We start from the raw sequence: 15,458 nt of genomic DNA, 5'->3' as shown, positions 1-15,458 counted from the left end.
TCTGATGCTGATTATTTGTGCTTTGCCTGTTTTTTCCAGGTTAGTCTAACTGGAGGTTTATAAATTTTCTGATATTTTCAAAGAATCAGCTTTTTAATTTCATTAGGTTTTCTCTTATTATTTTTCTGTTTTTCATTTCATTGATGTTGCTACTTTATAATTTCACTCCTGTTTGCTTTGGGTTTGATGTTTTTCTTTTTCTAGTTTCCTAGGGTAGAACCTTAGATTACTGACTTGAGGCCTTTTCTTTTCATTTTTTATTTCATTGATTATTTCTACTTTATCATTTCACTCCTGTTTGCTTTGGGTTTCATGTTCTTGCTTTTCTAGTTTTGTAGGGAAGAACCTTAGATTACTGATGTGAGGCTTTTACTTTTTCTAATAAGAGAATTTATTGTTATAAATTAACCTTGGAATACTACTTTAGCTGCACTGCACAAATTTTGATGCTTTATTCTCATTTATTTTTAAAATACTTTAAAATTTTTCCTTCCCCTTTGACTATACAGAGTTACAACAGTACAAACTTACATTTAGCCCCTCCCTTCTTTTGTGCTACTCTGTCCATATGTCTTCTTTGTACCTTACAACATACTATTATTTTGTCTCCTACAATCAATTAACTTTTTTTAAAGGTTCAAAGAAGAAAAAACTTTTTATAGTTACATTCTGTCCTTCTGGCAATCTTAATGTTTTGTATAGATCCAAATTCTGTGGTTTTCTCATCATTTTTATCCCAAATTTAGCATTCTTATATTGTAGATTTCCTGGAAGTGAAATCTCTCAACTTTTGTTTGTCTAAAAAAGTCTCTAACCTTCATTACTCACTTGTACAGAGAATTTTAGAGTGACAATTTTTTTTTTCTTTCAGGCTTTTAAAAATACTACTCTTGAATTCTGGTTTTCATAGTTTATGATGAGAAACATATTGTTATTCTTATTTTCATTTCATAGAACATAAATATCTTTTTTTCTTTGGTTGTATTTAAAATTTTCTTTTTTAACTGGCTTTAGCAATTTGATGTGATGTGTCTTGATATGCTTGGCGGGGGGGGGGTGTTTTGCTTGGGACTTGTTGAGTTTCTTTGATATTTGAGCTTATATTATTCATAAAAATCAGAAAATATTTTTGTCATTATTTCTTCAAAATTTTTTCTGTATCCCCCTCTTTTGCCTTTCCTTCTTAGATGTCAATTACATCTATGTTCAATGACTTAATATTTTCCCACAAGCTACTAATGCTTTTTTTCATTTTTTTCCCCCATCATTATTTATTATATCTCTCTGCATTTTAAAGTAAATGTAAACTCTAATTCACTACTTCGGCACTAATCCCAACTAGTTTATCTCATTTCCAAATATTACAATTTTAATCTCTGAAATGATTAATCATTTGAGTCTTTTTCCTATCTTCTATTTTTTTCTCATTATTATTCACATTTTTCTTATATCTCTGGACATATTTATATGGTTTATAATAGCTATTTGAGATCCTCATCTAGTATTTCCATCATCTCTGTTATTTTTACAATCTATTTCTAATGATTAATTTTTCTGTCTTGTTATGGGTGGTTCTTTCCCTGATTCTTCACATGCCTAATAATTTCAGATTGGACACTGGAGTGATTTTATATTCTTTGATTTTGCTGTATTTCTTTAAAGAGCAACAGACAGTTGCCCCTGGGGTTGAATTACACTGGATCGTATTGACTCTTTCAGGACTTACTTTTATTAAGCTTTGTGAGGGTAGGTTCAGAGCAAAACCTTCTGCATTTGCTTGGGCTCCCTCTTCCTGGGCTACAGCAAACTATCTTTGTGCAGTAACCTGGGACTTGCCTCATTTATTTCCCTTTTCTCAGAGATCAGTATCCTGCAATGCTTATTGTCTGATAACTAAAAACACTCTATTTTTACCTTTTGCCTAGTTTTCTAGATGTTCATAATAGAAGGGCAATTCCTATATCAGTTAATCCTTCATGAGTTCTACAATTTCACTTTGATGAAAATAAACATTCATTCACAAGAAGGGTGTGAAGTCATAGACATCTGGCTGCCATCTATCTCCATCACTTCTAATTTCCTCATCTGTACAATAAGAATTATGGTATTTATTTCACAGAATTGGAGGAAAAACAGATAATGCATATGTATAAATATTTAATAAGGAATAAGGAAAATGTAGTACATTCATCATTATGTTTCTGGATGGTAAATGACTTTCATTTGTTTTTGTTCAATGTATTTTCTAAATAATAAAAAGTTTAGAAAAATTAATTCATTACTCTTATAATATTTAACAATGTATTAGAAACATTACAGATGACTCTTTGTAAATGTTAAATACAATACATGAATATAATCTGAAAATATCCATAATTCCTGAATTTGGGGGATTTTAAGGGACATTATAGGACTATAATTAAGCTTTTATTATAGTAGCTATAACGAGTATTCTTCAGATTAAAGACTGAGTTTGATAAAGAGGCACCTGTAAAAGAACTAAGATGATAAAACAAAGGACACAACAGCTTAATGGTCCTAGTCTTCCTAATCATGCAAAGGAGACTAATGCATCCTTAGAAAAATAGGGCCAAGCAACACCTCTCTCTTTTTAAATAATCAAATACCATTAACCCATAGGATTGTGATTTAAGAAGGTTTGTGTAAAATTCATGGCAGAGCTTCCAACATATATTCAATTGTCTTTCCTTTAACTTTATTAGGACCTAGTAAGTTATTTGGCTCTTAAATCTTATATATATTTTTTTTTTGAAGAAAAAACATTTGACTAAGTAGCTTTTATAGAATCAAATTTTTCTCTGGGCCTATGGTGAAAATTGTCTAAAATAAAATGACATTTCTAGCTTATAGGTCGGAGAAGGCAATGGCACCCCACTCCAGTACTCTTGCCTGGAAAATCCCATGGACAGAGGAGCCTGGTGGGCTGCAGTCCATGGGGTCACTAAGAGTCGGACACGACTGAAGCGACATAGCAGCAGCAGCAGCAGCTTATAGGTTGAAGAACTGTGCTTATATAAATCAAACAAGATCATATCCAGTGACATGTTATTAGATAATTTACATTTAGATATCCTGGATTAAAAAGGAGCACTGGAAAAGTGCTAAAAAATAGAAATATAGCTGCTGCTAAGCTGCTAAGTCACTTCAGTCGTGTCCAACTCTGTGCGACCCCATAGACGGCAGCCCACCAGGCTCCCCCGTCCCTGGGATTCTCCAGGCAAGAACACTGGAGTGGGTTGCCATTTCCTTCTCCAATGCATGAAAGTGAAAAGTGAAAGTAAAGTCGCTCAGTCGTGTCCGACTCTTAGCAACCCCATGGACTGCAGCCCACCAGGCTCCTCTGTCCATGGGATTTTCCAGGCAAGAGTACTGGAGTGGGGTGCCATTGCCTTCTCTGGAAATATAGCTATCAGTAGATAAAGAAATTTTTAGTTAACAATGCTTTAGTTAGTACTGCTTCTGTGAGTGATAAAGCACAAGGTAGAATAAAATTATTTAAAACACCATTACCCGTAAGATTTTCAGCTCATTTTCATAAATATCTAGCAAATGAACAGAATATTAGAGACAATCTGATAAGAACAGGAAAAATGAAGAGTATTTTGAAATTAATTCTGGAGGCGATTTGGTTAATTTATTATGATCGTATTTATTCCTAAATGCACAGTCATAATAAGATGATCTAGATTCCTATATATACAAAACTAAAATAGAAAGTCAAGAAAAATCTTACAATTCCATTTAGTTAAATAATGATGGAAGTAGCATGAGGTTTAAATATACAGAGAAAAAAAACATACATCATTGTATTAACAGTGCCACATCTGGGCAGTCAACTTTCTGGTGCTTTTCTCTTCAAGCTGAATATAACGAATTCCTCTTTGGGATACGTACTACCCAGAGATGAACAAAAGCACCTGATTTTTCTCCCATCTTTGGTACTTCCAACCAAACATAACTTTTTAGTCACATGAATCTTGCAGATCACTTTAACCTTATGATTTCAATCTGAACAAAACAGATTCCTCTTTGTTAAAAATAAAAGGGAAGAAAAGTAAATTGGAAATAACCTGAAACTGGGCACTGATGCTGGGAGGTTTCTTCTTCTTGTGCAAATGAAGAAGAGACTTGGTAATGCGATCCTGTAGGGTCAATCTTGTCAGATGCTTTAAAGACTTTACTTCTAGCAAATGCTGAAAAACAGAGGGAAGAAATAAAATTCTTCATATAAATTGATTTAAGAATAGGAAAAACAAAGTTGGAAGCCAGTGTTTATTATTCCTATGTATGACTGTGGTGAATATGGGAGATTAATATTCAATATCCACTCTACCCATCTTCTGCTTTCTGGCAGAAGGTGATCAGCTAAAAAGAAACTGCATTTCTCAAACTCTTACATCTCAGTTTCTGGATGTGATTTAAGTTCCACAATTCCCACACATTAAACTGGAAAGCTCTAACCAAGGCAGATTCAAGGGATTAGATCTGATAGACAGAGTGCCTGAAGAACTATGGACAGAGGTTTGTGACACTGTACAGGAGGCAGGGATCAATACCATCCCCAAGGAAAAGAAATGCAAAAAGACAAAATGGCTATCTGAGGAGGCCTTACAAATAGCTGTGAGAAGAAGAGAAGCAAAAGGCAAGGGAGAAAAGGAAAGATACACCCATTTGAATGCAGAGTTCCAAAGGATAGCAAGGAGAGATAAGAAAGCCTTCCGCAGTGATCAATGCAAAGAAATAGAGGAAAACAATATAACGGGAAAGTCTAGAGATTTCTTCAAGAAAATCAGAGCTACCAGTGGAACATTTCATGCAAAGATGGGCACAATAAAGGACAGAAATGGTATGGACCTAACAGAAGCAGAAGATATTAAGAAGAGATGGCAAGAATACACAGAAGAACTGTACAAAAAAGATCTTCACGACCCAGATAATCACGGTGTGATCACCAACCTAGAGCCAGACATCCTGGAATGCGAAGTCAAGTGGGCCTTAGGAAGCATCAATACGAACAAAGCTAGTGGAGGTGATGGAATTCCAGTTGACCTATTTGAAATCCTGAAAGATGATGCTGTGAAAGTGTTGCACTCAATATGCCAGCAAATTTGGAAAACTCATCAGTGGCCACAGGACTGGAAAAGGCCAGTTTTCATTGCAATCCCAAAGAAAGGCAATGCCAGAGAATGCTCAAACTACCACATTTTTGCACTCATCTTACATGCTAGTAAAGTAATGCTCAAAATTCTCCAAACCAGGCTTCAGCAGGACATGAACTGTGAACTTCCAGATGTTCAAGCTGATTTTAGAAAAGGTAGAGGAACCAGAGATCAAATTGCCAACATCCACTGGAGCATCAAAAAAGCAAGAGAGTTCCAGAAAAACATCTACTTCTGCTTTATTGACTATGCCAAAGGCTTTGACTGTGTGGACCACAACAAAGTATGGAAAATTCTTAAAGAGATGGGACTATCAGACCACCTGACCTGCCTCTTGAGAAATCTGTATGCAGGTCAGGAAGCAACAGTTAGACTGGACATGGAACAACAGACTGGTTCCAAATAGGAAAAGGAGTACGTCAAGGCTGTATATTGTCACCCTGCTTATTTAACTTATATGCAGAGTACATCATGAGAAACGTTGGGCTGGATGAAGCACAAGCTGGAATCAAGATGCTGCTGCTGCTGCTAAGTCACTTCAGTTGTGTCCGACTCTGTGCGACCCCATAGACGGCAGCCCACCAGGCTCCCCTGTCCCTGGGATTCTCCAGGCAAGAACACTGGAGTGGGTTGCCATTTCCTTCTCCAATGCATGAAAGTGAAAAGTGAAAGTGAAGTCGCTCATTCGTGTCCGACTCTTAGCGACCCCATGGACTGCAGCCTACCAGGCTCCTCCGTCCGTGGGATTTTCCAGGCAAGAGTACTGGAGTGGGGTGCCATTGCCCTCTCTCTTTGCTCTATTCATAGACATTCCTGGAAAATTCAGTGTTTGTTAAAATCGTGCCACATCAGAATTGTGTTAATATGTAAAACAGAATGGGTTGGAGATATATCATCACTAACAACTTTTCACTTACAGGAATCTTGGTGGGACATCAAGATGGCCGGGAGAAATATCAATAACCTCAGATATGCAGATGACACAACCTTATGGCAGAAAGCGAAGAAAACTAAAGAGCCTCTTGAGGAAAGTGAAAGAGGAGAGTGAAAAAGTTGGCTTAAAATTCAACATTCAGAAAACTAAGACCATGGCATCTGGTCCCATCACTTCATGTCAAATAGATGGGGAAACAGTGGAAATAGTGACAGACTTTATTTTGGGGGGCTCCAAAATCACTGCAGATGGTGACTGCAGCCATGAAATTAAAAGATGCTTACCTCTTAGAAGAAAAGTTATGACCAACCTGGACAGCATATTAAAAGCAGAGACATTACTTTGCCAACAAACATCCATCTAGTCAGATCTATGGTTTTTCCAGTAGTCATGTACAGATGTGAGAGTTGGACTATAAAGAAAGCTGAGCCCCGAGAATTGATGCTCTTGAACTGTGGTGTTGGAGAAGACTCTTGAGAGTCCCTTGGACTGCAAGGAGATTCAACCAGTCCGTCCTAAAGGAAATCAGTCCTCAATATTCATTGGAAGGACTGATGTTGAAGCTGAAACTCCAATACTTTGGCCACCTGATGCAAAGAACTGACTCACTGGAAAAGACCCTGACACTGGGAAAGATTGAAGGCAGGAGGAGAAGGGGATGACAGAGGATGGGATTGGCTGGACAGCATCACCAACTCAATGGACATGAGTTTGAGTAAACTCTGGGAGTTGGTGATGGACAGGGAGGCCTGGGGTGCTGCAGTCCATGGGGTTGCAAAGAGTCAGACACTGCTGAGCTACTGAACTGAACTGACTGAATCAAGGCAGAGGGTTTGGCTACTAGCTTGTTTCTGCCACCAAACACGTATACAAAAGTACTTCAGCCTTCCGTGGCCCGTGTCCAGGCACTGCTTCTGAGAGTGTTGAGAGGCAGCATGCAGGGCATCTGTGTTGTCAGTGCAACTCTAGTAAAAGCACCTTAGTACAGAAGCCAATAATTATAGCAGCTTCTCCATGAGCCTGGAAGCAGGTGCAAAGATCGCAGCTTCCTCATTTGCTAGCTTTTGGAGTATAGCTGAGATCAGTTCTGCTCTATAACTTCTGATGATTTCTGTAAGCACCGCTTTGAATTAAGACCCTTTATACTTAAAAAGGGGGCTTCCCTGGTGGGTCAGATGGTAAAGAATCTACCCTCAATGCAAAAGATCTGGATTCACTCCCTGGGTTAGGAAGATCCCCTGGAGAAGGGAAGGGCTACCCACTCCAGTATTCTTGCCTAGAGAATTCCATGCACAGAGGAGCCTGGTGGGCTACAATTCATGGGGTTGCAAAGAGCTGGACACCAAGGAGCAGTATTTTCTTCTTTTACTACTTAAACATATCCACAGTGATTATTAACTTGCAATTGAATCCTGACCTATAGAGACAATAAATTAAATTCAATCCCTAGACTATACAGTAAGTAAGCCAGGAACACATAAACAGGAAAAAAAAAAATACAGTCCCTTATCAACCTGCATCCTTAAGTCCTAATTATTAATCTTCATAAGATAGGAGTTACACATAAAGCAACTGAAGAATACAAAACAGGGTATTAGTAAAGGATTTTGGAGCTCCTTTTAGCCAATCACTAATCAATTTTGAAAATCCTACTAATTTACGGCAGTGAGTTTGTCAATGGAAAGAACATATCTATACTGATGCACAACCTTATGTTATTTATAAAGCAGAAAAAGTTTCATTGTATGAGAAGCAGAGATTTGAGTTAAAAGCATGATAAATATAGAAGACTAAACAGTATTAATTTTGACAATATAAACATCAAAAAATAAAAACTTCCAAGTGGTAATATAAGTATAATACACATTTAAATGATTCCACCTAAGGAAAAAGAAATTTCCAACAAACACTTATCATCTATATATAAGAATGGTAAAAAAAAAAAAAAGCTTAAAAGAACATGTCCCATGATCATAAACGAGCAGAAGACTTCAACAGACAGTTCTCTAAATATACATGACAAGTAACATAATGAAAACCAATCTCGCTTTAATCAAAGAAGCACACCTTTTCTTTAAGGAGATTTATTGCACATTCAATTGGCAAACATATAAAGACTGATCAAATTCAGTATACATAAAACAGGCATATTTATGTATTGTTCTTAGGAGTGAAAATCCTTATTAACTTCCTGATATTAAGCAATTTCATGTCTAGGTATTTATCTAAGGAAAGATAGAATATAACTTGTCACAATGTACTTCAAAAATATAGTGAAAAATTCTGAGTAGAGATAACGAACTACACGAAACTTTTTTCATGAAGTTCATCCACACAACTGAACACTGTACAGCTCCTAAAAATACTATAAACCTATATTCTGACATTGAAAAATATCTGCAAATACTCTTGACCAAAAAAAGTCACACAAAACAATAATATATTTACATAAATATATAATGGTGTGTGTGTGTTAAATTTTCAGTTTTTACTTAAGTTGAAATCCTTCCCTTCAGGAATTTAATTGGAAAAGTCAAACAAACAAAAAAACCCAATACAAAATATCCACATTCATTCTTATCTCCAGATCTTTCCAAATTCCAATTTTTTCATTTGTTTGGAATATTAGACCTTTAAATGGGTTAATTTCTCTTAGTATTCAACTTATAGCTTAAATACCCAAATTTTTTCATAAAGTTATTACTTGCATACCCCAAAAGCAGCCTACCTGTATGCTAATAATACGTCATTTCATCTTCCTCTTTGCATATAGTATCATCTAAATCTTTTACTGTTTTTCTCTTTCTCTGAAAGAATCACTACAAGAGAGCAAGAGTTCTTGGACTAGACTGTCTATCCCTGCACTAACAATGTCTAAAACAGTGTCTGGTTCTGCATGTGCCGTGCTCAGTTGCTCAGTCGTGTCTGACTCTTTGCAACCCCACAGACTGTACCCCACCAGGCTCTGCTGTCCGTAGAGATGCTCCAGGCAAGCATACTGGAGTGGGTTGCCATGCCCTCCTCCAGGGGATCTTCCCAACCCAGGGACTGAACCCAGGGTTGGGTCAATCTCCTGCATTGCAGGCAGATTCTTTACCGTGTGAGCCACCAGGGAAGCCCCTGATTCTGCAAACTCAATAAATATTAGTTGGGTGAACAAACGAATGGTTAACAAGTAATGATTTTTCAACAGTGTTTCCTCAGACTTATGCCCATGGAACTCATCATGATTAGATCTATCAAGAAATATTCAATGATTACTACAGATCCGGTTCTATTCTAAGTGGTCAGAATACACTGCATTCAAGTACAAGGAAACGGACTATAAGGACATCAAAAAAAAAATAAATGATAATCTCAGGGTTATTCCGATTTATGAAGATAAAAGTGCAAGGAAGAATGGAGATATAAGGCAGAGCAGAACAAGGCAGTGGACAGGAGGCTAAGAATGCAAGAAAGAGATAAAACCAGTTAAGGGACAGCTTCAATAGAACAGCATGATGTGACAAGGACTGAAATGCAGGTCCAAGATCTAGCAGGAAACAGATAACGGATTTAATTCCTTTCTTAGGTCTTCTGTTCATTATCTACTTTATTCCTTTCTTAACTCCATCTTCATTGTTTAGTTTATTCAGATTAGTCAATTCATTCTTTTTTAAACAATTATTTACTGCCTGCTGTGCAAGGTGCTGTAGATACAAAGATTAAGAAGATATTGCTCATGCTGTTAAAGAGAACTAAAATAGATAATAAACTTATCTTCAAGGTTTGAGCCTGAGTGACTACAAAATTCAGGAGGGGAGAGACACAGCAAAATCTCTTAGGGCATAAGTCTGAGATATGAGCAGGATGTCACAGTAGAAATGTACAACAGTGGAACTGCGGGTAAAAGACTAGAAATTTAAAGGCAGATCAAATTATAAAGATATATTTAATAGAAGTGATTGATGGTTTCAAGGTATGAGAGGGAAAGTACTCTCTAGAAGAAAAAAGTACTATCAAAACAGAACTATATTAACAGAGGGCTAAGGGCTGTTGGAGGTTACATTGTTTAATATTTGCCTGTGTTTATTCAGAATTGTAAAAAAAAAAAAAGCATTCTAAATCCTGCCTTTATCAATAAAATGAGATGCTAGAGGTGCCCTTAATACAAGAGACTGAACCTTATTTCCAGTAGCAATAAAAGTTGTAGGAATATGTACATCAATGATTCACACTCAAGGTAAGAAAGCAGTTTCAAATTTCACAAAAGAGCAAAAGGGGAAAAAAGTTTAGGTTATCTGCATTGCTGCTGCTTCCTTCCTTCCACACCACGTATAAAACTAACTTAATGCAACAGAAAGAACTTGTTCAGAAATGACCATGGTCAATGAGGATCTAGGATCTGCTAATTTAATTTTATAAATATAAAAATTTATTTTGTCTTGGTTTGAACTGGACTGAAAGAAACAAGCAAAACATTCACTAAGCATAATTAGAAAAAATAAGGTATATTTAAATAAGGGTAGGAAACAAAGATGAAGAGTGAGGTTACTAATCAAACTACACATTATACATATATGTATGTACACATATAAGCCACAAATTCAACTCTAACATTTTGGTAGAAAACATGAAGAAAATAATTATTTTACTGAATACTAATCATGCACATGGGCTGCCCTGGTGGCTCAGTGGTGAATACCTGCTGCCCATGCAGGAGGCAGAGGTTTGATCCCTGGGCCAGGAAGATCCTCTGGAGTAGGAAATGGCAACCTACTCCAGGATTCTTTTTTTTTTCCCACTCCAGGATTCTTGCCTGGGAAATCCCATGGACAGAGGAGCCTGGTACACTCCAGTCCACAGGGTCACAAAAGAGTTGGACACAACTTAGCAACAACAACAATAATCATGTACATACCAAATATATGTATTTCTTCCTAACGTGTATTATCCCCCACATTACAAATGGAGAGACAGAAGTTAAGACAAGTTAGAGAATTTACTCCAAAGACCAGAGAGCAAGTAACAACAGACCCATCATTCGAATGTAGGTCAGTTTTACTCCAAGGTCTATACTCTCATAGACTATGCTGCCTCTCTAATATTAAATATATGTACTTGAATACACAAGACATGTATACCTGTGGCGGATTCATGTCAATGTGTGTCAAGTAATTAGCCTCCAATTAAAATAAATAAATTTATACTTAAAAAAAAGCATACACAAGACACTAAAATAAACAATAGCAATATTTAATTTTGAAAAATTGAGAAACGGATGGGATTCCTGTGATTGATAACTGAATGGTATTATTGACTTCAGATGTATCTAACATATTCTTGTTGACTATCATATGAAGTTCAAGAAGTTACAAAACAACGTATATATAGATACAAGGAGTCACTTTGCTGTACAGCAGAAATTAATACATTTTAAATCAATAGTTCAATTAAAAAAAAATAAGTTATCCATCTGAAGAGAATGAAAAGAACAGGGCAAACACTAGACCCACAGGTGGCATTCAAAATACTAAAAGGATCAAGAGACAGTGAAGTAAAAAAAAGACAAATGAACAATGACAAATATTTGACAAAGAACATGGTATGGTCTCCTCTTCTCTCTACATAAAATTTTTCATGATAAGAACATAATCACAAACCACTCAGTAAATTTTCTTTGTGGTTTAAAACACATTTGCCATACCACAGACCACATCAGCAATGCATTCAATTTCCTTTGGAAATATAAGGCAACTCAAGTAGAAGGAAAAACTACAGATTCATTTTCTTGTTTCTTAAACTAGAGAATTTTGAGAATAAACAGCCCTTTTTCAGTTCTTTTAAAATCTCTGAATTATATTCATTAACAAAGTTAATGACAGGACTCCTTTGGAAGGGCAGAAGAGAAAGAAAAACTCTAAGATTGTTCTTCAGTAAATCTAAAAAACATTTTGGCACGCAATAAGAGTAAGCAAATTACAAGTCCTGGGCCAAATTATGCCCATTGTTTTATAAGATTTCTATGGTTGAAAAAAACTGTATGAAATTTAAGTTTCAGTATCCATAAATAAAGTTTTATTGGAATATAGTCACAGTCATTCAGTTACATATTGTCTACAGCTGCATTTGTGCTATGACAGCAGAGACAGGTAGTTGTAACCCAGACCAGATGAGCCTGTCAAGTCTAACTGGACCTTTACAGAAAAACCAGGCTAACTAATGTTAATGATGATGACAGAAATTATTTTTAAATCAGATAAAATTTTAAAATTTTTAATTAGATAAAATTCAGAATGTCTCCTTAACCTGATTTAAGGAGAAATGAAAAAATCTATGCAGAGTCAATTACTCAACAAAAATTTACATCTATATTCAGAAGCTTTTCAAACACTAGAAAGTGAGATATATCACCAATATTTACCAGCAATAAGCTTTGCCATTTCATAATAACATCCAGCATTATTTCTAAAATGGTTTTAAATGAACATACACAATCTGTATTTTGGGTACAAACAAGATATGTCTTGTTTATGATTTCTACAGATTGTTTGCATGAATAATAAAAAAAAAATAATGAAGTGAGGCACAAAGGAAAAAATATTTTCATAATACTCACCTTTGGAAGCCCAGGTTTGGATTTGAAATTTTTGTTTCTCCTATAGAGAAAAATCTTACATTAGAAGGAAAAAAAAAAAAAACATCGAAAAGATGAATTTCAAGTTCTCTACAAAAAGAACATTATATACCCACTTCCAAGTTATAGGTCCTTTAAATGAAAACACTGTCTAATTCAACTAAGCAGGCACCTTTGGGAAGGAAGGATAAGCAAAGTAAAGACATGCCTGCTCCATAATACAGGTACAAACAGACTGAGCTTGATGATCAGTAACATAATGTAGATTCAAAGCTCAAGTTTCATTTTCTTTTGGACCCTAACAGGGCTCTGCATTCTTAACCTACAGAGGCCTTGTTTCTGTCATTTTAAACTTAAAAAGATGCCTAATTTCATGAATTATTAAAATGTACTTTTCACTAAGACTTATGATCTTCCATTTTCAGAAACTATAAATTCTGCTCTGCTCTTCCTTATTCATAATTCAATATCACACTTCGATCAAACCTTTTTTTTTTTAAATGGCTACAAAAAAGGAATAAAACCCAGTGCTTATGAACATGGCCTGGGGAATCAGGAAGACCTGAGCTTGTTGAATCTGAGCTCTATCACCTACCAAGCTATGATTTTAATCTCTTTAAAATCTGGTTTCATTATGTAACAGTGTAAAATGATATCAACCTCACAGAGTTGCTATGAGGATTAAATGAGTTTATTCACAATTCTAGAATGTAGCATGACATATAAATTGAGCCTATTAACACTGTTAAGAGATGACTTAGGGATTAAGAAATATAATCCAGTCACACTTCTAGCTAATGATCAAAAAATATGCTTTGGAAGTGATTTAAATATATTGATATGGGTAGGTAAGAACTTTTTACTGGTCCACCATGCATGGTTAATACCTATACCCCGAAACCAGTTCTACATCAGGTAAGGAGAAACAGCAGGTTTGGCAAGTATTATGTATCACCGTACAGGTGCTCCTTGAACAACACAAGTTTAGACTGTAAGGGTCCAGTTACACATGGAATTCTTTCAACATGAACTACAACAGTACTACTTGATCTGAGATTGGCTGAATCTGTGGATGTGGAATCACAGATACTGAGGAGCAGTGGATATGGAGGGCTGACTATAAGAAACACACAAATTTTCCATTGTGTAGAAGGCTGGCATCTCTAACCCATGCAGTGCTGAATGGTCAACTGTATGTGGTCCCATTCACTATTTCGTAAGAGATTTACCTGCCCAACTTGTTAAGACTGCCAGAATTAAAGGGCAACTGCAGTTAAAAACTAGGAATCTTAAAAAAAGCTAACAGTATTTGCTCTCTCTGGATGTAGAGTCTGTAAAAGAGCAATAAAGAATCATCTCCATAAGTATATTCAGTCATGATCTCCTAGTAAGATGAAAACAAATAAACAAATACCAGCATTATAATACACGAGACTGTCACAGTTCTAAATTCTGACTACTTTTTAATCTTGTTTCACTTAAAATTCCACTCATGAAAATAATGCTTCACAATTACCTCTCTTCTTTTTTAGCCAGAAAATTTAAACCAGTTATAAAAAAGGCAAGCGATATTGTTGATCAATACTAACGTGAGAATCCCATGGGCTCTCTCCAAGAGTTTGCTGCTAGCTGAATTAGCGAATATCCCATCTTTATCAAGCAAGGAGGTGTTACTCGATAGTTTACTCTGGCGAATCCCAGTTCTGCCATTCCAGGCAAAATCAAATGTTTCACTGTAAAAATTAAATATAATACAATTTCCTTAATTGAGACATCCCTAACATTCCAGAAATTTCTTTTAAAAGTAAAACAAAGCTTTCAACACTGAAGTTAAAACTTTACTTAAAAAAGTAAAACAAAGCTTTAAACACTAAAATTAAAATTTAGAAAAAATGCTAAACCAGCAGAAAACGGTTTTATCAAAGAGATTACTGATCAATTTGGGCTAATCTTTTAGTCTCCCAGAACCAAATATTTCTAGGATTCTACCACATTCACTTTCAAAAGTACATGATGAGCACACCATATAGCTAAATGCACCATTTAACAATCAGTAAATCATATAATGTATTATAAGATACTGGCATGTCTTTTGTCTTTGTTTCAGGTCCAAAATCTCCATCATTTAAAAAGTATATATTAGCCCGAGTGTAACCACTTCTTTGAGTTTTACTTCTTTTCTGAGAATATTCAATGTATGTAAAATAGAAATAGAAACTGTTTGCTTTTTTCCCTGTTAACAGTCTCTCATTAATTTACAGGCCTATAGCCACTGAACCTAAGAAGGCAGAGGACAGTTTCATACCATAAAATTTGATGTATATAACATCATCAAAACAATAAAACTATAGAAATGAAGAAAAGGTTAGTGGTTGCTAGAGACAGGAAAGGAACATGGAAGAAAAAGAAGAATACAAATAAGCAGCATGAATAACTTCGTTTATGATGATGAAAGAGTTCTGCATGCTGACTGTGGTGCTGGGTACACAAACCTATGTTGCTGTTGTTTAGTCACTGAGTGGTGTCTGACTCTACTGTGACCCCATGGACTATAGCCCACCAGGCTCCTCTGTCAGGGGATGTCATAACCACATGTCATAACCACACCAATGGGAGTCTATAAGGTCATTAAAAATCATGTCATAGAATAGTTATTTAAAGGCATAAAAAATTGTCTGCATATATTATCAAATCTAAATAAAGTATTGCTGCATGGTATGGTTTTGTT

The 15,458-nt window shown here is 35.7% G+C and overlaps 1 protein-coding gene across 1 annotated transcript in view; it reads right to left on the bottom strand.

Moving 5' to 3' along the window:
* The window catches only part of MYO9A (myosin IXA), a 183,603-nt gene that overhangs the window by 73,512 nt on the left and 94,633 nt on the right, over window positions 1-15,458 (bottom strand). The window contains exons 16-18 of the mRNA XM_068964194.1: window positions 14,320-14,463; window positions 12,713-12,752; window positions 4,092-4,214 (exon numbers count right to left, since the gene is read on the bottom strand). Of these exons, the coding sequence (XP_068820295.1) occupies window positions 4,092-4,214; window positions 12,713-12,752; window positions 14,320-14,463 (307 nt within the window). The remainder of the gene's footprint in view (window positions 1-4,091; window positions 4,215-12,712; window positions 12,753-14,319; window positions 14,464-15,458) is intronic.

This window comes from Capricornis sumatraensis, chromosome 2 (assembly GCF_032405125.1).
Source record: "Capricornis sumatraensis isolate serow.1 chromosome 2, serow.2, whole genome shotgun sequence".
In the NCBI taxonomy this organism is placed as follows: domain Eukaryota; kingdom Metazoa; phylum Chordata; class Mammalia; order Artiodactyla; family Bovidae; genus Capricornis; species Capricornis sumatraensis.
The sequence above is the reverse complement of the archived record's forward strand: the minus strand, read 5'-3'. Positions and strand labels throughout refer to the sequence as shown.